At 40.9% G+C, this 22,380-nt stretch overlaps 3 protein-coding genes across 4 annotated transcripts; all 3 read right to left on the bottom strand.

Moving 5' to 3' along the window:
- Window positions 1–294: 294 nt before the first annotated feature.
- Window positions 295–7,415, bottom strand: LOC114449289 (protein lifeguard 3-like). Of its 2 annotated transcripts, none has more exons than XM_028426803.1 (12): window positions 7,136–7,415; window positions 3,652–3,969; window positions 3,452–3,540; window positions 2,628–2,692; window positions 2,503–2,556; window positions 2,365–2,415; window positions 2,243–2,282; window positions 1,796–1,833; window positions 1,635–1,722; window positions 1,448–1,543; window positions 1,322–1,375; window positions 295–1,226 (listed from the first exon to the last, which is right to left on the bottom strand). In XM_028426803.1, the coding sequence occupies exons 2-12, from the start codon at window positions 3,965–3,967 to the stop codon at window positions 1,077–1,079; spliced, it is 1,041 nt and encodes a 346-aa protein (XP_028282604.1). In that variant the 5' UTR covers window positions 3,968–3,969; window positions 7,136–7,415; the 3' UTR covers window positions 295–1,076. The 2 variants fall into 2 exon arrangements, with proteins under 2 accessions (XP_028282604.1, XP_028282605.1); XM_028426804.1 differs by having other exon boundaries at window positions 3,452–3,519; window positions 7,136–7,413.
- Window positions 7,416–7,924: 509 nt separating this feature from the next.
- On the bottom strand, window positions 7,925–22,107 carry LOC114449695 (uncharacterized). The gene is made up of 31 exons (XM_028427516.1): window positions 22,024–22,107; window positions 20,784–20,946; window positions 20,455–20,630; window positions 20,158–20,263; window positions 19,670–19,799; window positions 19,538–19,590; window positions 19,390–19,447; window positions 19,222–19,277; window positions 19,057–19,085; window positions 18,644–18,961; window positions 17,286–17,359; window positions 14,110–14,229; window positions 13,723–13,875; window positions 13,586–13,641; window positions 13,419–13,505; window positions 13,070–13,237; window positions 12,858–12,982; window positions 12,677–12,753; window positions 12,479–12,546; window positions 12,228–12,352; window positions 10,766–10,913; window positions 10,441–10,616; window positions 10,189–10,294; window positions 9,917–10,046; window positions 9,785–9,837; window positions 9,640–9,694; window positions 9,483–9,535; window positions 9,289–9,397; window positions 9,045–9,172; window positions 8,545–8,933; window positions 7,925–8,393 (listed from the first exon to the last, which is right to left on the bottom strand). The coding sequence occupies exons 2-31, from the start codon at window positions 20,889–20,891 to the stop codon at window positions 8,258–8,260; spliced, it is 3,570 nt and encodes a 1,189-aa protein (XP_028283317.1). The 5' UTR covers window positions 20,892–20,946; window positions 22,024–22,107; the 3' UTR covers window positions 7,925–8,257.
- On the bottom strand, window positions 12,154–14,389 carry catip (ciliogenesis associated TTC17 interacting protein). Its single transcript, XM_028426802.1, has 9 exons — window positions 14,110–14,389; window positions 13,723–13,908; window positions 13,586–13,641; window positions 13,419–13,505; window positions 13,070–13,237; window positions 12,858–12,982; window positions 12,677–12,753; window positions 12,479–12,546; window positions 12,154–12,352 (listed from the first exon to the last, which is right to left on the bottom strand). The coding sequence occupies exons 1-9, from the start codon at window positions 14,219–14,221 to the stop codon at window positions 12,164–12,166; spliced, it is 1,068 nt and encodes a 355-aa protein (XP_028282603.1). The 5' UTR covers window positions 14,222–14,389; the 3' UTR covers window positions 12,154–12,163.
- Window positions 22,108–22,380: the final 273 nt, after the last annotated feature.

Below are 22,380 nucleotides of genomic sequence, written 5' to 3'. Positions count from 1 at the left end.
TGCCCAGGATGATTGGCCTCCCTGCAGGTATAATCGGTTTCCTTCTGGCCAAAAGACAAGTGGACAAAAACAGACTGAAGCAGCTGAAGGTCAGACAGAGGATGAAGATGTCAAATGAAGGAGAATATGAAGGGAGTCGCTATCTCTACCATACAGAGGAAGCAAAGCTGGGCCGATGATGCTCACATAGTGGCAGCTATGACTGACTGTGACTCTTGCACTGCTGCTTCAAGACCAATCATCACATACAGCTAACAACAAGAATCATCCGTGGTATGAATAAACAAGCACGCCTCAAAAAGACAACATCTTTATTGAATATGAAAAGGCATACAGATGAATATTTACAACGTGACACACACACCATCTGTGCTGTACATTCAAATTGGTTGATAGAAAGTTACAGATTACTTTTGGTCTACATTTAGAATGGAGGGTGGAGTGTGGAGGACCAGCAGGGTGGGGCTGAATGTCATAGCTAAATAATTACAATCATAATATCATAATTTAGCAATGATTTAACAAATTGGCAGTGATTTTGCTGCACAGTGTAAATCCCTGTCCTGCTGGCTCTCACTGCCTGGCCCATATCTGTGTACCTGAATGCAATATAAACAGGCACATGTGTAACAATGATGTAAAACATTATACACATACATTATAAAGAAAGAATGTCTAAGAATCATCAACATGGTGAAGGCACTATTGTGATTTGTAAATAAAGTGTACAAATTAAGGTTGAATTTGAACCTAAGGCTGACATCTTACATGGGTATAAACACTGAGCTCCATGAGCACTGATTTACATTTGTGAGTTGTGCATGCAGAGAAATCTGTCCAGACTTTATTCTAAAAGAGGGAACTGGTGTTGCAACTGGCATTCCATATAAATATTATTAAATATTGTAAGCCGCTTAAAGTACATATGGTCTAATACAGCAAATAGAAAGTATGTTCTTCCATATAAGTCTAACCCAAAGTCGTAAATGTAGTTTTTATAAGAGTGCCTCATGATTTTATGAACAGAGCAGAGATTATAAAAAGTATTGAATGACTGAAGCTGTATCCTTGTAGACTTATCTACTGGAAGCACCAATGATTTGCAACAGGAAAAGGAAGATCTGGATGATGTCAACGTAGATAGAGAGTGCGGCAAACACATACTCCTCTGGACTGATAGAGTGCTTCCTGTTCCCTATCAGTAGCTGTGTGTGGTATGCCAGGAACTACAAGACAGAGAGCATTTAAATGAGAGAAAAATTCCTCAGTGCATTGCTCGATGAATATAACGATCAAGAAAGACCTGCAGTTTAACACTCACCATGGTGAAAGCTATGGCTCCGATGGCTGCGTAAAGCATGTGGAGCCACAGAATCTGCAACAAAACACACTTGTTATTAAGTACAGAAACCGGAACGTGCGTGATGAAACATCAGATTTGACTCACATATTTGAAGGACAGCACAATGGTTGTGATGATGCCAGTCACAAACACTACAATCCCCAGGACACAGAACAGGCCCTGGCACTTGGTGAAGTCGACCTATAGAGAAAGAGACACCAGCAGCTGGTGTGTTATAACGTGTGTGGCTGAATACATGCACTGGGGCCATTTGAAGCTGAGAAGCTGTTACCTTTGTCTGGAAGCAGAAGACGGTCACGGCAATGCAGACGACAGCAGTGATCGCCAGAGCGAGGAACACTGCTCTTGTGTCATAATAACTAAACCCAAAGAGCAACATACTTTTATTACTCTATGTATTATTTACATAATTTGGGGAAGTTTTATATTTACCTGGATATGGTTCCAGTCATGTAGGACAAAGCCAGAGTCTGTAACAAGAAGACACAACTGTAGCAGCAAAATCCAAAACTTAAATAACATTTAAGTGTGTGGACAGACTCACTTCGACCTGATTGAAAAATATTCATAATAACAGCCTGTACTCCTACATGACAAAATGTTTGTGTTGTGTGGATTGAACCAGCTGACAATAGTAACAGAAACGAGCTGCAGGGAAATGCTGAGTCATTGTGCTGTTAGATGTGATGAAACACACACACCGTGTTAGAGCTAAGCAGGACGAATGTGGTGACTGAAGGGTTTGCTCACATTTCTAACAAAGAGAAAAAGCATTTTTCCTGTCTAAGAATAGACTTGAGTTGAGCTCAGGGATCTGACAGAGGCTTCGTGTTTATACCGTATTTCCTGACCCAAAGGTCAGCCTTGCGTGAGACTTACAAAGATGAGCAGCAGAATAACATTCCATGGGAACTTCCTCCTACAAAAAACAGGTTGGATTTCAGTGTGGGGTTCTTTTAAAAGTATACTTTCTACAAATCTTGAAAAACAAGCACACTCACCGGGGACCCTGACAGCAGACCAGGACTATGTGGGTGATGAAGTATACTGCACTAAAATGTAAAATAAACATTACATGTATTATGATATTGAGCTGAAGCTTCTTATGTAAGTGTAAGACGCCACAGTGTGATACTTACTAGGATGCCCAGTACACAGCTGGGTTTCGTTGTACATATAATCTGACAGGGTTCCTGTAAGAAACAGAGGCTCAGTTTCAGTCAAATAAAAACAGACGCACAAAGTACCTGCATAGTCTACTTACACAAATGTGAATACAGCCACAACGGCTGTGGTGATGAGGAGCTGTAACGCCAAAATCAAATACACCTGAAAAACACACATGCAGATATTTTACCCATCATCAAGCCTGGTTTGTCTGAAACACCAAAACATTCTGCATCTACTGTACATTCAAATGAATCATTTAAACATTCACAGTGCTGCAGAAAGCATGAGACTGCCAAGGCTAACGATGTCAACAGAAGTAGGGAAGTGCAGCTAATGAAATATACAAAGCAGAACAGTCAGTGTGGAGATCATGTCTGTCTTCCTGGGTCAGTTTACATATACCGGTAATTGTGTGGATTTGCATGCAGTGTACACGGCATAATGCCACAAGTTTTTTTTGTTTGTTTTTTTTTAAAGAGGACATCACCTCACACCTCTGAATTTCACAAAGAGCACTATATATGATCTAGAATGACTTCTGAATGCCGGGCAGGTCAGATTCATAGCTAACAAACTAATTGTTTGAGCTCGCTGGTCCCCAAAGAGGTGTCACTGCTTATTATATCTATGGATGATTAGCTCTCTTGACACAAGTCTAAGGAACTGTGCAATAGAAGTGAACCACTTCTATTGCACAATATTTCCCGTGACTAAACAGTTTTTCTTAGAGTGAAAAAAGCTTGACGTCTTAAAGGCCTAAAAGTTACTAAGACTGCTTTTGATGACCCAGTGTCTGCAGAGGGTTTTAAAGCTGCGCCCTGAATACACTTTCACATTGTCTTTACTTATCACCATGCTATTTCACAAGAGAAAACAGATACCTGGCTCTATGAAGCCAGAAGTGTTTGTGTATGTTACCTTCCTGATGAAGGCATGCCGAATGCTCAGACTGTCCCAACCACTTCCGCTTGCTGCAAACCCATCACCTGTATCAGTAGAACAGAAATCTGACGTAATGTTTAACAAAATAAATTAATTAAAAATATAAATGGCATCACAAACAGGTATGTCCAGATTTATTGGTCAGGATAGGAATCTATTAGCAGCCGCCATCATACCAGAGCTCAGGACATCTGATGGTATGGTAGGTGGGATGACAGGAGGCATGGGAGGCGGGCTGGGGTACCCTGCTCTTGGAGGTCCTGCAGGCTGAGGGTGCCCTGAGTAAGGGCCTGGAGGATAACCGACAGGCTGGCCTGGGAACAAAGCAGCATTTGGGCCTGGTGGGTAGGGAGCCGAGGGCTGGCCTGGCTGAGGAGCACCATAGGAAGGGAATCCATAGGCAGGGGGTGGCGGGTAGTTCCCACCCTGAGGTCCGTACAGCGGGCCAAGGGAGTCATCATACCCTGGAGGGTAGTCTGACCTAGACATCATGCCTATGAAGAAAAAAATATATCTAACATTTCACCAGAATATTGTTACCAAAAAGCATACATACACACATTTTAGCAACATTTCAGGCATCCATCTGCACACGCTGATTACCATGTTGAGTGTGAACTAGGGTTGGGCGATATTGGATATTTGACTCTAAATCGCCACATTGTTCTAAAATGATTCTGACAAATCATCAGTCAAGTTAACTACTTCATTCTAACAGGTTAAAAGTAGTGATTAGGCACCAACCAGCCATGTTTGAAATATGTATTGATAACAGATTCACTGCTTATAACTGCTTCAAAATAATAATGAAGCAAACATTTAAAGTAACTTTGTCCTTCAAATGTTCTTATCTTAAGGTCACAGAGCAGTGCATATCAACATTAAAATTAAACAGGACAAATAAGTTCAGAAAAGTCACATCAGTGATTATTTCAAGTTAAGTCTGTGTAAATGAACCTGTGACTGGAATATGTCCCACACTAGTGCATGTTTTCACTCATACTGTAGAACAGCAGCAGAAAGAACAAACAAACAAACAGGACAATTCCACATTTAAATGTATGTCTATGCAAATCAACCTGTTGCATTCTTCCAGTGCTTAGTTTGGTCGTAAGGAGCATGATGACTAAACGTATCACGGATTCTCAGCTGAGTGGAATTCTTTCCAATATCTGCTGGAGGAGACTTCGCTGTTGTAATGTTTTCCTATCTTGCTGTGGTGTCAATAAATAAAGCTCGGGAGGCAGCTCTATTCTTTTGATTTGAGCAAACATTCCGTTACTATGGCAACAACCAACGCTCCACGCTTCACACCTAATGCATAGCTGTAGCCGGTGTTGTGGCCTTGTCGCGCTTTCTTCGGCTTTCTTCGTGCTCCGGCTTATGGTGACAGACGTTGAACCTCTGTTAGGAACGTGCTGCTCCGCATCATTTAACTGAATACCACGCCTCGCCTGCACATGTAAACATTCTGTGACGTGTACAATGGCTTTTTTTTTTTTTTTTTTTTTTTTTTATTCAAACAAATGGGTTGATAACAAAATTTAAGGGAACCTTATCTAACCTTTCTTGTGTACTTTGTAAGAATGAATATAATCATAGTCACACCTATGGAAACAAAAATTCTCCAATCATGCCACAAAGGAGTTAAACTAGCTGATTTTACAAACCACAACTAAAGATATATAAAAATATAGTGAAAAGTGCACTATACTAGCACCCACAGGTGGGCTAAGATGTTGGGTACAGCTGTGGTCATAATGTGAACACAAAGATTTACTCAACAACATGGTTCACAGAAAACAAAATCACCACAGGCCCAGTGGCCAACACACAGACATCTAAGGGAAACACACACACAGCGTACTCCATGTTGTTATGTTTACCGGATACTTCAACTGCCCACATAAATCTTTTTAGATTTTGACACCAGGGTCAGGACTTCATACTAATGGCTCTGTTAAGAGACAGAATGCAGCTGAGCTCCACTTGCAATGGGACTTTTAGGAAAATACACACTGTAAAGGAATTCGAAGGCTGGCTCCACCTCTTTCTGCCATTACATCACACCCTAAGCACCAAGCAACAGGACAGAAAACAATCAATGGAAAAAGTGCTTCAAAGTACCCTCAGTCAAACGGTCACAGAGCTGATCACGTCTTGGTCACTGAGACACAGATAGCAGCCAAGAGTTCCTAAAATGTGCGTTTTAATGGTTACTCTGCTCCAGGCGGGAGTGCAGGCAGGGAGCGGCTGGCAGACTGTAAAACTTAAGTGCTTCTCCGCGTCTGATTAATAAATGTGCACCATTATCACCACTAATGTAGCGCCATCATGTGGTTCTGAGTTTAGGAACTATACACACATGATGATGATGACGACACGGTGACTTGTTTGTTGATTCGATTTAACAAACAACTGCTCCAATACCTCTTTACACAGAAAACAGATATGCTGACAGAAAATGCCTGATCTGTCATGTGACTGATAGGTTTGAACAAATAACTAGAATACCACATAATACAGGAGAACCGGTTTGTTAAATTGTATATTTTGCCTTTCAGTTTCGACTCTTTCTTGAGTAAATACGCCATAAGAAGGTCTCTGGATTAATGTTGTAAGTGTAATTTTTGCACAGCTGACCAATGAAGAAACTGTGTAAGAATAACAAAACCTTTGATCTTAAGAGAACAGGGTGATAAAATGTAAGTTAATCAGTTAACATAAGTTACTTTTTTGTAGAAAGTTGAGGTTTGTTTAATCCAGAATACATTCTGAATTTCAGGTTTCCTTTCCCATAGTTTGGATTATTTGATTTTTGTATACATCATTCTTAAATGTAGCTGTATGTAATATTATGTAATATTATGTAAAAGGATGAGGGGGTAGATTACCAGTGAGTAACATTATTTTGGTTGTGTAACACTTTGTTTGGTCAACAGATTAAAAAGTGAAGTTTTTCAGTCTTCAGTTTCTTTACACACAGGAATCAGGAAGCTCACCTGTACATTGCGGTTGTGTGTGGGACCAAAACACTAGACCTCAAAACATTAAGGGTGGATTATGTGTTTAGATCAAGAGAATATAAATAAGGCATCACATCACTGGCATCACAGTGTGTGTGTGTGTGTGTGTGTGTGTGTGTGTGTGTGTGTGTGTGTGTGGAAGCAGACACCTAATGAATGAGATGATTATACAGGTTTATGACGTCCTCTTTTCCTGGTATGACAACTCAAAGATGTCTGCCCCGTTTAGGACACAAAAGCAGCAGGATTAAAGACACAGTATTCAAAGTAATACTTTTGGAACTATGGTAAACAAACTGTGTCTCTTATCTGCTGCTCATTTCACAGACATCTGTCAGAGCCTGTGTGAGCTGAGGTGTTAAATTTAGAGACAGAAACTTACGATGCCTGAAGTGGTTCAGACTAAAATGTCTGAACTCACTCCACCCTGCTCCAACCGCCACAAACAAACAGCCTTTTCAGGTGAGCAGCACCAACAGGACTGTGTGTGTGTGTGTGTGTGTGCGCCGCCATAAAACGCAGCGCACACACACACACACACACACCACCCAACACGCTCCATCAGCTCCACAGTCTAATGTTGTTTTTACACGGTGTTACAAAAACATGGCGTCTTCAAGACAGCTCGACTTACCAAAGTAAGAGATGGTCCACCCGTCGTGTTTGTTCGAAGGGATTTAAAATGAGCCACGTCCGTCTCTCTCCGTGCTTCTGTCCGCTTCCCTAAACGCGCCACGAACCCCGCGTGTCCGTGGGAAACAGCGTGACAAGCGCTTGTTGAGCTGCCTGTCGGCTCCTGTTCCCCTGTTATTCTGAGCAGCACTTGCAGCAACAGCACACAGATGTGAAGCTGCAGTGACTGAGGAGCCTTCCTGGAACAGTGGAGAGGAGGGTGTAGTCCGGAGGAATCCGTCTCACCCACACCCACACCCACAGTGGCCTGACAGGCGCTGACTCACTCTCCACAGGCTCATGTTTTAAAGGTGCACTACATGTGAGTTTAAACGAAGCTTTCTAACTGAAATATAACAACTGTAATTATTTACAGACAGTTTTTTAATTCCCGATTTATTTGAAATAATCATGAAATACATACTGATATAACGCCACTAACTTTACACATTTTTATTTAAGTACATTTCAATTATGCAAAAAGTTCCAACTGTATGTTTCTTTAATTGAACCTATTAGTTTTCCTTAATAATAAGTGGCGGATACTTGGACGGGTTTGAAAGATGTTTGTGTTTTGGTGCCACCACTGATGAAAGGTGGTAAGTGCAGATTTATTTTACATCTATTTTACCATCTTTTCCAAAAGCAGCCATCTAACCTGTGCAGCATTTCCAGTCAGTCATTTGTCTTTTAGTCCCACACAGACAGAAAGGAAACTGCTGAATGAAGAACTTTTACACAGAAACCAAAGTCATGGTGCTATAAACGTGAGGACTTTAATTTGATCAGTCGATTATAACAGCATTTTTTTTACATTTAATTCAACCTTGTCATTTAAGGTCATGTAACCAATTAGCAAAATATTTTGTATGCTATAAATACAGTTTGTTAAACTGCTGAAAAAGTTGATCCTCTGCTTAATTGTAGCAAATTTGAAAATTGAATCAGAAACAACTTTGCAGATAATGTCTATTTTTGACCCCCAAAAAAACAAAACAAAAAACATCACAATAACTAAAAACACCATTTCCGAAGAATCCAGGAATGTGTGGCAGGCACAGCGTTGTCCTTAGTGTCAGTCAGCTCACACAAACCTGAGGACGAGCTTCTTGGTGAGAGTGTATTTGGGCTCTGGCATTTGTTTATGGCTTAAAAAGACCCCTTTGCTGACCTCTCTGTTCACACGTGTCAGGACGGTGAGAATATCATCACTCTGTGGGCTGCACAGAAAACAGAAAAACACCCAGCTCAGTCAACTGAAAACACCAACTGGAGACATAAATACAGCATTTGTTAAGACTGTTTTCAAATGGTTGCAATAATGTAAAGGAGCAGACCAAACATGCAGCTTCCTTCTTCTCCTGTCCTCACCTCTCTGCTGACTTGGTCAGCTGCCTGCACAGCTCCTGGATGTAGATGGATCCTGTATTAGTGTGTCGAAATGACTTGTAGTCTGGAACTGTGGCCATGCCGAGCAGGAAGTCTGCGTCTGAGGGCACCGTCGTCTCAGGGACAGGACCTGCATCTGTCACTATTTCAGGCTGTTCCCTCTCTTCCAGGTGTGGGTGTTGTGAGTACGGTACAGATCCTTTCTGGTAGCCGCTACCCTGACATGCTTGGATGAAGAAGAGCTTGGGCTTCCCCACCAAGGTAGGGACTTTGTCACTTGTGAAAGGCCCGGTCAGCTCTCGCAGGTTTACCACTTGCTCATCAGAACCATAGATAGATCCCTTTTCTCCGTGAGAAAGCACACATACCACCTAAGACAAGACACAAAGGTGTTCTGTCAATAAATGTGTGGACAAACTAGAATGTAAAAAAAGGCTGTGTTCTTGGTTTTATACATTATTAAGGTGTGTTACACCACCCACCAGGGCATCATGATTTATGAAATTGTAATTGCGAAGCTTGTTTATTTCAGTGCGAATGTCTCTTGCAGTCAGGTTGTTGTGTTTCACCACAGCAAAGCCCAAGCGGGTGAACACTGTGGTCAGAGCCTCTGTGTCACAGAGAAAAGAGACCAATGGAAGCATATCAGTAGAAGCCATCAACATCATATTGTATCATTCATCAATAAATCAGATCACATGGCTGCTCAATGACAAGAATACATACTAGCATCTTCCTGAGTTCCTCCGCGGTCTTTTAGTACTCCTTGGAATTCCTCATTGTTAATGATCACACAGTAACCACGAGGTGAATGATGCAGGCGGTAGTATTCTGTCTGCAAATTATGAATATTAATGTTCTGAGATGTGCCTTAAAAGGATAAATGAATGGACAGGTGTGTGTTTCACTGAATAAGTTACCTCATCGTGATGAGAAGCAGGCTCAGCTTGTGCATCGGAGGAAATTGATTCAACTGAAGAACAAAACACAACTTGTGAACATATCCAGCATGTGTGTACTCAAAGCTAAATCATGAGAGTGAATAAATAACCGAGTACGGTAAAAAGACCGGCTTACAGCTGGGCCGAGTCTCAGAGACGGGCGGGGTAAGTGACGTTGTGTCGTCGATTCTCTGTAGGAAGACAAGAGTCAAGCTCTCAGATTCATTGAAAGAAAACACCTGATTAGAAACATGCATTTATAAACACACTCAAACACACACCTGTTCCTCTGTGTTGGCACTAGGTAAACTGTATTGATGGTGCCGATCGATGCCTGCACAAAAAGTACAATCATTTGACAAGTTTTCACAAACACACGTGTAACTTTTTTCACAGTGGTAGTCGGCTCATACCTTCTATGTATTTCTCTACCATGGATGCCAGCTGTTGATCGAGCTCTTGCACAGTTTCATACAGCTTAGTAACGTCTGTATTAGATATTAAACCTTTCTTTTCCATTTCAGTAAACACGTCCAGTGCGTTCTGTAATCAGCAGAAAATACTTTTTGATAAAGGTCTGTGTTATCCTGCAAAATCCAATCCTCACTTCTAATGTAATTAAAGGACTCAAAAGCAAAATGTGAAACCATGACAAAATTCCTGATGCTATGCAGAGTTTTCTTACATTGCTCATCTCCATTTGTCGCCTGCCCAGAGTGTTGCTCAGTAGAAATTTCATCTTTTCTAAATTCTCCTGTGTCATGTCCTCATAGAGTTTGTACAGCATCACCCTGAGAGTTTAATAGAAAAAAAGAGGAAACTAAACAGTTTCTCCTGCACAGTTAAAATTAATCATAACTAAAAAAATGCTAAATTTGACAATATTTCATTGCTGTAATGTTGTTACTACTATAAGTAAATTTCTTACTGCTTTTACCTGTACTCCGACAGCATAGGGTTAGCATCTGTTTCCATTGGTTGTCTGGTGTCCTTCCGGAGGAGGCTGATGAGATCTGCTCTGCGGATAATGTGGAGCAGTTGAGAAAGAAAAACCTCATTCTCCAGCAGGCCTCTTTCTTCTAGTCTCAAAAAAAGCTCTTTTCCATCCCTGACCTGTAGAAGAACAACCAAGACAAACACAAACAACAGCTCCTTTTAAATATATACAGTGTAGTGGCCACACAAGATAGCGTGGTGTCAGTCTCTGCACCAACTCACTCAAACATGGCATTAGGATCAGTATGACACATGGTGCTGCTCACCCCCTCTAAGCGCTTCCTTTGGATGAAGTCAAGACACAAGAAGCGAAGCGCAGCCACCTCGGTGGAGTCCAGCTCCTCGTCTATATGGGACAACTTCAGCCTATCCATCTGCGGAGCTGTGAAACTCCCCCCAGCACTGGCAATCGCACTTTAAAAGTAAAGCCTGTATGTTTTGAAGGAGCCAAAATGAAAGTCATGTATCATACATTGGAAATTTGAAATAAAATATTATTCTGTCAAAATTATCACATTCATTTTGAAGCACACACAAATACATACATACATCACCTGTGTATATGTGACTTTATTAAAATATACATTCACATCTTTGGCTGATACATATCAGAGAGAACAGTAGAACAGTTCACTACAGTGGCTCTTAGAAGACCACACATATGATTGGGCTTGTATAGCATTTGGTGGTCATAGGTTAAAGGTCAAGACTTCATATCCATCCCAGTGAACCTGATCCATATCTCCTTCAGTTCTGTGCATGGCTGACCCTGGACTCAGAAAAAAACTGAGCTTCCCTCTCAGGTAAAATAATTCTTAAAGTTCACTCTAATAACTTCGTCACTACTCTAAAACTAAACTAAAACTTTATGATCCTGACGTCATCATCACGGTGTCTTCCGGGAAACAGAGCAACGCTCTCCTTACTAAATGTCAGTGATTAAAACTATAAAATACTGGACCGTTCAATCTTAATGTCGGCATTACATTATAGATAAAAGATTTAAATAACATTATTTATGCTAAAAAGTGATACATGAGTGCGGTAATTAGCTTGTACACTTAGTTAAACTAAGTCTTGTAAAAACTATACCGCGGTAGATTAGGCCCACGCTGTTAGTTCACGTCAAAAGAAAAAGAGTTCTGAAATTCAGAAAGTCAACTTGACAACTTATCGAAAACGTAAAACTCACGTTAGTCCTTAGCTGCTGTTGTTTTATCTTTCCTTCGTGTGTCTATCCCCGGTTCTTACTTTCACTTTGAAAGGGTTCGGGTTAGGTTTCAAAGTAAAAGCGCTGCATCAGACAAATTAGAAGAATGTGTAATAACCATCACGTGTGCTGCGTATTTCTAACTTTGGGTTATATTTTACGCAGCCCGCGTATAATCCGAATCAGTCTTTGTGCGTGTTTCATAATGTTAACATAACCTGTAACATTGTGCGCTTTTATTTTGTTAAGAAGCTTCCACATCCGGTTTCAATTCTGACAAATAAAAAAAACACAGTATTTGGATCAAACCACTTTATTCAGATCTCTCTTTGTAAAGGTCACACCAGCTCTGGATTTAATGTCAGAAATGCTTTTTAAAAAACTACCGTTTCTAAACTTCAGTGTGAAAGTGCTACACAGGAAGTTACACAGAGTTTTGTCCTCTGGTGTGCTTTCAGAGTGTCTTGGCATTAAGGTTAGGTTCTGGAAGTTGGTGGGAGACAAAGGGGAGGAAGTACTCTCTAGCAAAGGGGAAGACATCGTCTGGTTTCCTCAGCAACAAGAACTGCAGGAAGTCAGATATGAGGGCTCTGATCTCTGGATGTTGTCTCAGGTAGGAGATATGGCTTGCCTTCAGCTCCTCCTGCCACACACACACACACACACACATTTTGATAATTTAATTAAATGGTTTTATATGTAACCATAGGCTCTATCTAAACAAATGAATACAAAATGAAGCTAGTGTTGTGTCATCTGTGTGTGTCACCTTTCTGTCCAGGAACTCAGACCGCATCTGCAGGTCTTCCTCCCACACAAGAGGGACCTTCTCAAAATCTACACACACAGTGAGAGAGAGAGAGATGTGGCTATCACACATCAATGCAACACAATGACAAGTCAGCTGGCACACACAACATCAGTAGTCCACTTCACTGGTGTGTGTGTGTGTGTGTGTGTGGGGTACCTTTTTCTATCTTTAGTGGCTGCTGTGGAAGCCGCATGATAACTGGTGATCCCACCTGACCCCTGCTGGCCAAGCGCCTGATGTGGGAAAATACTGTTCAGCCAATATCAAGTGACACAGTGTACACATGTGATGTAAAGCGCATCAGAGCCCAGTACGATAATATTGACACTAAGCTTACCCATCATCCAGGAAGTAGCACTGCCAGGTGGAGGGGCCGTCATCCAATGAGTGAACAATCCTCTGCACCCCAAAGACCTTCAGATCCTCACCTCCAACCTCCAGCTGCTTCACACCCAGTTCACTCTGAGCACACAGAAAAATAATCCTTTTACTCTCTCTCTCCCTGATAAACACACACACTCACACACAGACACAGATGTTATTACTTACAAAGGAAGTGTTGATGATATTTAATCGTTGATCCAGTGAGACAAAGGTCATGTGTTCTGGCACCTTCTTCCTCAGCGCAAAAAGACGCATCAGCAGCAAGTTCGAACCCTCAGTCACCAGTCCTTTCAGGACAGACATCGGGTACGATATGCTCTCTTTTGTCACCTCCTGTACATGCAATCATACACACACAGATTACAACATAGAATCACTTTACAACAGAAGGTCTGTTAACATAAAAATAACCACTCTACAGTAATGTTATGTTTCATGTGACAGCTGGCATGTGGAGCAGTAAACACTATGAGTATTTCACGAGGTTGGCTGAGTGTATTGTTTATTCTCTCACCTCTCCCACGGTGGTGACTTTATTGATCACCATCTTCCCATCACGCTGCACCATGTGACATCTCTTGTCCAAACTGTGGCCCTCAAGCTGAGATGTAAAATTCAGAATAAACACAACAACAGTGTACACTGTTTACTCAATAAACTGCGTGGAAATGAAACACATACCTTGACATACTCATGGTAATCTTCCTCCAGCACCTTCAGGTCAGAGGTTAGGTAGGCTTGAATTGTCAAAGAAGACAAAGTGTATAACTTTTTCTGCAGTAAATGGAAAAAATGTGGAGACCTCTTTTCACACTCACCTGTCACTGTTGTCCCACAGGGGGAATCATCAATGGCCCCGTGGCTTTGAGCATGCAGCATCACACAGGCCTGCTGCACTCTGTGGGCAAACTCCACAGTCACACTGAACTTCCCCAGGTCTCTGCCTCCCTCTGACACAGTCACCAGAGAGTCTGGAAACACACACTTCTGCAGCTCTGCAGGCTCTGAGAGGAGTGAGGAGGGCTTCTTAAACACAAGCCAGATGCTGGATATTCCTAAAGACTCTTTTTAATAACTGAAAGGCACAACTTCCTTTTTTTTCTATGACTCAAGATGTGCCAAAAGCAGGTGACGCAAAGTCAGACGCACACACAGTTCATGTCGCCCACTCACCCTGCAGACTAGACAAATCACTGTCAACTCACCGATGCTGGACATAAACGTGATGGCTTCGTCAGAGGCTTCCAGCTCCTTCTCTGCTCCTTCGTTCTTCATCAATGCGCCGACGGCAGGCTCGTCTTTCTGCGGGGTTTCCATCTCTAACGCTGGGTATATTTAAAGATACTCTCGCTAATATAAACTAACAAGTTCCTGCGCGGCGTCAGCAGCTTCTGAAGACTGGCTTTTGTCGCGACAGGCAGGTTGTTTATGTCATTTTTATGGAGATCTGTCAGTCCTCTGTGCAGCTTCTGTTCAGACACGGAAAACAACACGAACGAAACCAGTTGTCATGGCAACGACGCTTTACTACCGTAAGGACGATTGTATGTGCGCAACATAGATTTAAGGCTTTAATGCTTTTTGGATTACTACGACTTTTGGTGCACTAAAGAAAGTATCCACCAGGTGTCAGCACATCCCTGACAACCTGCATTAATCAGGGATACGTCACACTTATTTCTCTGTTATTTAGATAATGTTTTATTACATACCTTCACATGTGTGCGTGTTGGTGCAGCAACTAAGCTTTTTGTGTAGTTTTTAGCACCAACTTCCAAACCAGAGCTGCCCATCAGGTCATATGCATCTGTTATCATTGCTGTGCTCATGCTATCTCTGTTTTCTGTTAACAAACACTTAAAAACAATAAAATGAGTCATGCAGCAAGTGCTTCGCGTACTTGATTTCTAGGTGTGTTGAACAGGAACACAAATGAGTGGATATTTTGTATTTAAACATCAGATGATGTGTGTGTAACAGTGTTTGTGTGGTGGCTTTGTAAGCAGAGCCGTCGCAACACGGTAGGCAAACCAGGCAATTGCCTAGGGCCCCGAGCATGAGAGGGGCCCCAAGACGGACGGTCAGTTAGCCCCACCATTCATCGACAGCTGTTTTGGCGCATTGACACATTCAGACTCCCCCCTCGCCCTCACGGGGCCCTGTGACAGCTGCTGGAAGCAGAGAAGAGCGGCTCGTTCAAAATAAAGGAGGAAGCACACACACTGCAGGCTGCAAGGAAAGACGGCAAAAGAAAGGAAGAAGAAGAAAGAAGAGGCGAAACGGGAGAGAGGTAAGAGTCTGTAACACAGCTGAGCCTCATCTTCACCAGTGTTTGTCTTTTTTCACATTGTATCACAGAACACTTTAGAGACGCAGCGCTTCACGTCACTACAGCCTCCTTCATGCTGCAACCTGAATGTTCACTGTGAGTCCCTCTGTGTACAAACGTCTGCTAAATGAGTTACAAACGTCAATATAATGACGTGATATAAAACGTAAATGTATATAAAAACGTAAATGACGCTGTAAAGTAGCTTGTTAGCTCATGCAGCAACAGTGTGTAGCTGCTATGCTAATGATACTTTAGCTTGTTTAGCATTAAGCTAAGTGCTGCTGTTACAACTTACTGTTAGAGTTAATGACCTCTAAACCACAGCAGGAAAAACTAATGTATGTATTTAGTCTGTTTAGTGTTTATTAATGCTCAGGTGTTTCTCTGTAAATGACATGCTAGTGAATTATTGTCATATAGTTGTTATTTTATGGCTTTTTTAAATGTTTTTCATCAGGTGCTGTGCTTAAACACCTGCCTGTGTCTCCTCATGAAGATGCCACAACCTCCACAGATGAAGGTCTGTGCATTATAAATAATCTGGATTATTTACAGTGTTAATTATCAGGCTGATCATTATGGTCTTATACCACACAGGTCATGTGGAGCCCTGTGAGGAAACTCCAGAGGACGTCCCAGCAGCAGTCCAACACCTGAGAGCCTCCACTCCTTCCTCTGCTCCTCCAGCACCTGACCTGGTAACACTGAATGATCCTGCACTGTGGACAAACTTAATAACAATACTAGTCATATCTTGTGTTGTCAGTGGTGGAGGAAGTACTGATGTTTAGTACTTAAGTGAAAGTACAATTGCCCAGCCAAACATATACTCAAGTAAAAGTAGATGTGCTACATCAATGATCCTACTTAACCAAAGTCTTAAGTACTTACTTTTAATTTCCAAGAGTTTAAATCGAGGCAACTGGACTCAAGGATTGTTTTTTTCTTGGGATACATAAAAAATACATGAAAAATTACCTAAGTACAGTAACAAAGTACAAATACTTAGTTACTTTCCACCACTGTGGACAGTCTTCAGAGAGTACATATTTCTATGATGTATTTTGATTGTGTTTTTTATGTTTCCTTAAGATAATATTTTCATATGTGTGTTCACACATTATTTAAATAAAAAGGTTGCTTATATAATCATCACCGTACATGTCTTTGTGTTTGGGGCGGCATTTCTATAGAATCTTGTAGCCCGTAGGGCCCCAGTGTTACCTTCTTGCCTAGGGCCCCTATAGTGTCAAGCAACGGCTCTGTTTGTAAGAGTTTTGTGCATTTCATCATGTGTTTGTTGCACATTAATATAATGTTTGGTATAATAAGCAGTTCATTAAACCCACTTTAAACAGGCCCATGGCTAAATATTGATCAGTTTTTGGATAATAGCATACATAATAGTAACATGTTTGTGAGGACATTTACTTTGCTGACAGGAGGATCTGTTCATTAGTCTCTGAGTGTAGTTACAGTGTGACTGTGACATGTCAGTGTGTTGCTGTGATGGTTCTGTAGTGCAGTCCATCAAGCTCTCTTGTCTATTTTCTTTGAACTCAGGAGAAGTTGTCATCCATTTGCATGGATTCATGCCTGCAGCTGACATAATGTTCTTTGCTGTTGTTGTTACCACATGGGCCTCTGTCACCTCACATGCACTTGCAATAAAGTCATCCACATAGTGAGGAGCTTATGGTTTCTACCACTTGTAGATGTTCTGACTCATATAGAATCCTGGTCTCATTGTGACAGTGATATCTGCAGAAACGCCTTCTTTATGTCTGCCATGTATGCAATTGCATGCAGTCTGAACTTAATCAAAACACTCATGAGGTAATATGTCTCACTGCCCGGTGGAGCTATATGCTCCTTTGGCACATCCTCAGCCATCCTTGTTTTAGGTAGTCCTCCACTACATCATTGTATCTGCTGTAGAGAGTGACATCCCTTCTTAGTTGCCTTTTCAATCCTTCCAGCCTCCTTTTAGCAATAAGTTCTCTAATTGTTCTGGAGTGGTTTGTCGCCATGGTAATTCCACTTGCTAACGTCCATTGTTAAAGATGGAGGTTTCTTCAAACCGCTGCAGTGCCTCAACATCCTCCGGACTCTCAGGTTTCTCACTGACGCCCAGAGATTTAAGTTCCCAGAGTGCATGCAGCTGCTTGTCAATTTGTGCATCCTTACTGAGCTGAATGTGCATACATGTCGTCTCAGTCATGCTGGACACTGCTACTGGACCCTGAAATTATGTCTACATAGGTTGGACTAAACCCTCTGTAATTTTGTTTCCCTTAATTAGAAAGAAATAAAAACTTGGCAGAGATAATGTCCACAAGCTTAGCTACAGATTGAGATAACTAGATTGCTTCATCTACATCATTTGTAAGGAGATATTCATTGTAAAAGTGTACATTTTCAACAGATGAGGACATTTTTTATCATTTCTGCTTTGTGCTCTCTTAATTTACAAAACACCAGAGGCATAATAATTAATACTTACACAACTGTGCAAATCCCCCAGGTGTCCCCTTTATTATGAAACCAAAAGTATTCAAATACACCTAGTGGTTGCTGAGATATACTCAATTCATTTTGGGCATGCCATTTTCAAGCTGCTGTCTTAAAAATGGGCTTGGGGTGGAAGGGGCTGGTTATCTATCACTTATCTATATTAATTTCGATTTAATTAATTCATTAACACTTACAATTAGATTTTCCTTATTTAAATACATTCTCAAACGTACCACTGTCAATTAAAGAGGATTGTACGGGCAGACCTAAACATTGTTCCCACTGGACAGGGGCGGAGTGGGACAACTTTTCAGCCCGCTTGTTGTGAAAAACATTTACAAGGAGCTAGGGGCTGTTTAACAGGCTGCTGAAGGTGGTAATTAAAAAACATTTCTAGGTCATGGGCTTGTGTATGGACAAAAAAAGTCTAAATGTTCAGTCTCATCTACACTGGCCTCTTCTTGTCCCTGTGCCTTTTTTTTTTTACCCTGGTCTACTGCATACTCACTGGGCACTGTCACTTTTTTTACCTACATTACATTACATTATACATTAAATACATACATTAAATTATTTAATTATTATTATTTATTAAATCATTTAGATTAGATTTTTAAATTTAATATATATTACATAAATTAATTTCAATAGCCATTGCCTATGTACAATGCATGGATATTTATTTTTTAAATGCTAGCCTATTGTTTAGTTTAGTTAGTTTAGTTATATATCTCCTATCTCTGAGGGGTGTTTGTGTGAAATGGTAGCTCCCAAACTCCCCTCTGTCTCAGAGACAATCAACTCAGAGCGAACAGCGCTACAAAGATTTATTCATATTCTACCGTGATTACTGCTATTCCTTTTGACTGGCAACGAGGAATCAAGCAGCCCACTGGGAATCCTCCTGATTAACCACTCCACCATTGCATTGGATGTCCTTCAGGTTGGGGAAAGTTTTTATAACCTCTTTGTCGGTTTGCAGGAGGTCTAGAAAGGCTCGGCAGGTGTCCTCTCCTTTACTCATGATCTTATCCACAAGCTCAACAACATGTCCCTCCACATCCTCTTTGTTGATGCTTTTAAGATTGTTGTACTCCCGCCAAGTAATCAGGTCCTTCTCATAAACCTTGTTGAGGATCAGCCTGTAGTCTGTGCACAGAGTCTGCTGAATGGCTGTTTTGTTGCGCCTCACTGTGTCTTTGGCTGCCATGCTGGGTCACACACATAAACTGTCAGTCAATGCCAAAAAATACGTTGAAGAGATTACACTATGCAGCACAATGATGAAGATTACATAAAACTGTACCTGGACTGTAGACAGTCTTCCTTCTTGTGCTGTGGAGTGGAGTCAGAACCCGGAAGCACAGCCACATTGACAAATTATGAATATTAATGTTCTGAGATGTGCTCAAAAACATGTATGAATGGACATGGGTCTGTGTGTGTGTTTGTTTTTCACTGAATGAGTTACCTCATTGTGATGAGAAGGAGACTCAGCCTGTGCATCGGATGAAACACACTCATCCCCTAAAGAACAAAACACAATGTGAACTTACAATTCTAGCATGTGTGTACTCAAAGCTAAATCACGACAGTGAATAAAGCTTTATAACCGAGTATGGTAAAAAGACCGGCTTACAGCTGGGCCGAGTCTCAGAGACGGGCACAGGCGTGTTGTAATTTCTCTCTCTCTCTTTCTGTAGGAAGACAAGAGTCAAGCTCTCAGAATCATTGAAAGAAAACACCTGATTAGAAACATGCATTTATACACACACTCAAACACACACCTGTTCCTCTGTGTTGGCACTAGGTAAACTGTATTGATGGTGCCGATCGATGCCTGCACAAAAAGTACAATCATTTGACAAGTTTTCACAAACACACGTGTAACTTTTTTCACAACGGTAGTCGGCTCATACCTTCTATGTATTTCTCTACCATGGATGCCAGCGGTTTATTGAGCTTTAGCACCGTTTCATACAGCTTAGTAACATCTGTATTAGATATTAAACCTTTCTTTTCCATTTCAGTAAACACGTCCAGTGCGGTCTGTAATCAGCAGAAAATACTTTTTGATAAAGGTCTGTGTTATCCTGCAAAATCCAATCCTCACTTCTAATGTAATTAAAGGACTGTATGGTAAGTAAAAATGAATACATTTGTTTTAATGTGGTGACAGAAGAATGTTCTTTTTATGGGACTGAAGCAATCTGGTACCAATAAAAACAACTCAGTCTACATTTGAAAACAAATGATCTTCATCTTGCAACTACAATTACAAAGCTGTCTGCAGAATACCATGTGCTCTTTATAACAAAAGACTACACCTCTGTGGCCAAACAAAAAGCAAAAAGTCAAACTATGACAACATTCCTGATGTTATGACATGTAAGCAGAGTTTTCTTACATTGCTCATCTCCATTTGTCGCCTGCCCACAGTGTTGATCAGGAGAAGTTTCATCTTGTCTAAATACTCCTGTGTCATGTTGTCATAGAGTTTGTACAGCATCAACCTGAGAGTAAAACAGAAAAAGAGGAAACTAAACTAGTTTCTCCTACATAGTTAAAATGAATGAATAACAAAAAAAATGCTAAGATTGGTCATCCCATACACTGAAATAGACTAAATTCATCCACTAAATTTGACAATATTTCATTGCTGTAATGTTGTTACTACTATAAGTAAATTTCTTACTGCTTTTACCTGTACTCCGACAGCATAGGGTTAGCATCTGTTTCCATTGGTTGTCTGGTGTCCTTCCGGAGGAAGCTGATGAGATCTGCTCTGCGGATAATGTGGAGCAGTTGAGAAAGAAAAACCTCATTCTTCAGCAGGCCTCTTTCTTCTAGTCTCGAAAAAAGCTCTTTTCCATCCCTGACCTGTAGAAGAACAACCAAGACAAACACAAACAACAGCTCCCTTTAAATGTAAATATACAGTGTAGTGGCCACACAAGATAGCCTGGTGTCAGTCTCTGCACCAGCTCACTCAAACATTGCATTAGGATCGGTATGACACATGGTGCTGCTCACCCCCTCTAAGCGCTTCCTTGGGATGAAGTCAAGACACAAGAAGCAAAGCGCAGCCACCTCGGTGGAGTCCAGCTCCTCGTCTATATGGGACAACTTCAGACTATCCATCTGCGGAGCTGTGAAACTCCCCCCAGCACTGGCAATCGCACTTTAAAAGTAAAGCCTGCATGTTTTGAAGGAGCCAAAAGTCATGTATCATAATATCAGAGAGAACAGTAGAACAGTTCACTACAGTGGCTCTTAGAAGACCACACATATATGGTATAGTATTTTGTGTATAGCATTTGGTGGTCATAGGATAAAGGTCAAGACTTCAAGTCCATCCTAGTGAACATGATCCATATGTCCTTCAATTCTGTGCATGGCTGACCCTGGAGTTTCTGATAGAAACTGAGGTACTTCTATTTAAACACCTCTACATGTCTGAACATGTCTTTCTGGTATAAAGACTAAGGTGCATCTGCAGATAATCAGAATTCTAGATGTTGTAATAATCATATTTGCAGGGATATGAAAATGATCCATGTAAAAATGCAGATGATCAAGTACAGGATAAGACACAAACTCTGGACGCTGTTGTGCACATAAACACAGTTACTATTACAACTGACTTTGGTCTCTTCTTTCAAATGTATTTGAGGCACCTCAAATGTCACCAGACTGACTTAAATTGCTTTTGAACCCACACTGGTTCATCTTTTTTAATGGATGTAGCATATTTGTGCAATAAGTTTATGTTTTATTAGACATTTTTTGTGACATTATATGTATATTTCACTGTTCACCTTCCCTCTCAGGTAAAATAATTCTTAAAGTTCACTCTAATAACTTCGTCACTACTCTAAAACTAAACTAAAACTTTATGATCCTGACGTCATCATCACGGTGTCTTCTGGGAAACAGAGCAACGCTCTCCTTACTAAATGCCAAATTAATTTAAATTACATTATTTACATTATTAATTCTAGAAATTGATACATGAGTGCGGTAATTAGCTTAAACTAAAAGTTAATGTGTAAAAACTATACCGCGGTATATGTGTGGATGCCCTCGTTCATCCAGGCCATAGTTATTTTCAAGAGTTTAAATCGAGGCAATCCTTGAGTCCAGTTGCCTCGATTTAAACTCTTGGAAATATCCCGCGGTAGATTAGGCCCACACTGTTAGCTCACGTCAAAAGAAAAAGAGTTCTGAAATTCAGAAAGTCAACTTGACAACTTATCGAAAACGTAAGACTCACGTTAGTCCTGTTGTTTTATCCTTCCTCCCGTCTGTCCCCGGTTCTTACTTTCACTTTGAAAGGGAGGTTTTCAAAGTAAAAGCGCTGCAACAGACAAATTAGAAGAATGTGTAATAACCATCACTTGTGCTGCGTATTTCTAACACTGTGTAACAGTGTTTGTGTGGTGGCTTTGTAAGAGTTCTGTGCATTTCTGTCATTTTTCATGTGTTTGTTGCACATTAATATAATGTTTGGTGTAATAAGTAGTTCATTAAACCCACTTCTCCACATTTAAACAGGCCCATGGCTAAATATTGAGCAGTTTTTGGATCATTTTGATTTTTGAATGAGTGACAATAACAGCAGCAGAACTGG

This window comes from Parambassis ranga, chromosome 17, assembly GCF_900634625.1.
Source record: "Parambassis ranga chromosome 17, fParRan2.1, whole genome shotgun sequence".
Lineage (NCBI taxonomy): Eukaryota > Metazoa > Chordata > Actinopteri > Ambassidae > Parambassis > Parambassis ranga.
The sequence above is the reverse complement of the archived record's forward strand: the minus strand, read 5'-3'. Positions and strand labels throughout refer to the sequence as shown.

Excerpts from the sequence above, each read along its gene's own strand:
- LOC114449289 (XM_028426803.1), bottom strand. The coding sequence starts at position 3,967 with ATGATGTCTAGGTCAGACTACCCTCCAGGGTATGATGACTCCCTTGGC. Across the intron at positions 2,557-2,627 it reads GTGGCTGTATTCACATTTGT|GAACCCTGTCAGATTATATG; the intron begins GTAAGTAGACTA and ends TGTTTCTTACAG. Across the intron at positions 1,227-1,321 it reads GAGCCATAGCTTTCACCATG|TTCCTGGCATACCACACACA; the intron begins GTGAGTGTTAAA and ends TCTGTCTTGTAG.
- catip (XM_028426802.1), bottom strand. The coding sequence starts at position 14,221 with ATGGAAACCCCGCAGAAAGACGAGCCTGCCGTCGGCGCATTGATGAAG. Across the intron at positions 13,909-14,109 it reads CACGTTTATGTCCAGCATCG|AGCCTGCAGAGCTGCAGAAG; the intron begins GTGAGTTGACAG and ends CACTCCTCTCAG. Across the intron at positions 12,983-13,069 it reads ATATCATCAACACTTCCTTT|AGTGAACTGGGTGTGAAGCA; the intron begins GTAAGTAATAAC and ends CTGTGTGCTCAG.
- LOC114449695 (XM_028427516.1), bottom strand. The coding sequence starts at position 20,891 with ATGGATAGTCTGAAGTTGTCCCATATAGACGAGGAGCTGGACTCCACC. Across the intron at positions 19,800-20,157 it reads GACAAATGGAGATGAGCAAT|ACCGCACTGGACGTGTTTAC; the intron begins GTAAGAAAACTC and ends TGCTGATTACAG. Across the intron at positions 12,547-12,676 it reads GCCACTAAAGATAGAAAAAG|ATTTTGAGAAGGTCCCTCTT; the intron begins GTACCCCACACA and ends CTGTGTGTGTAG.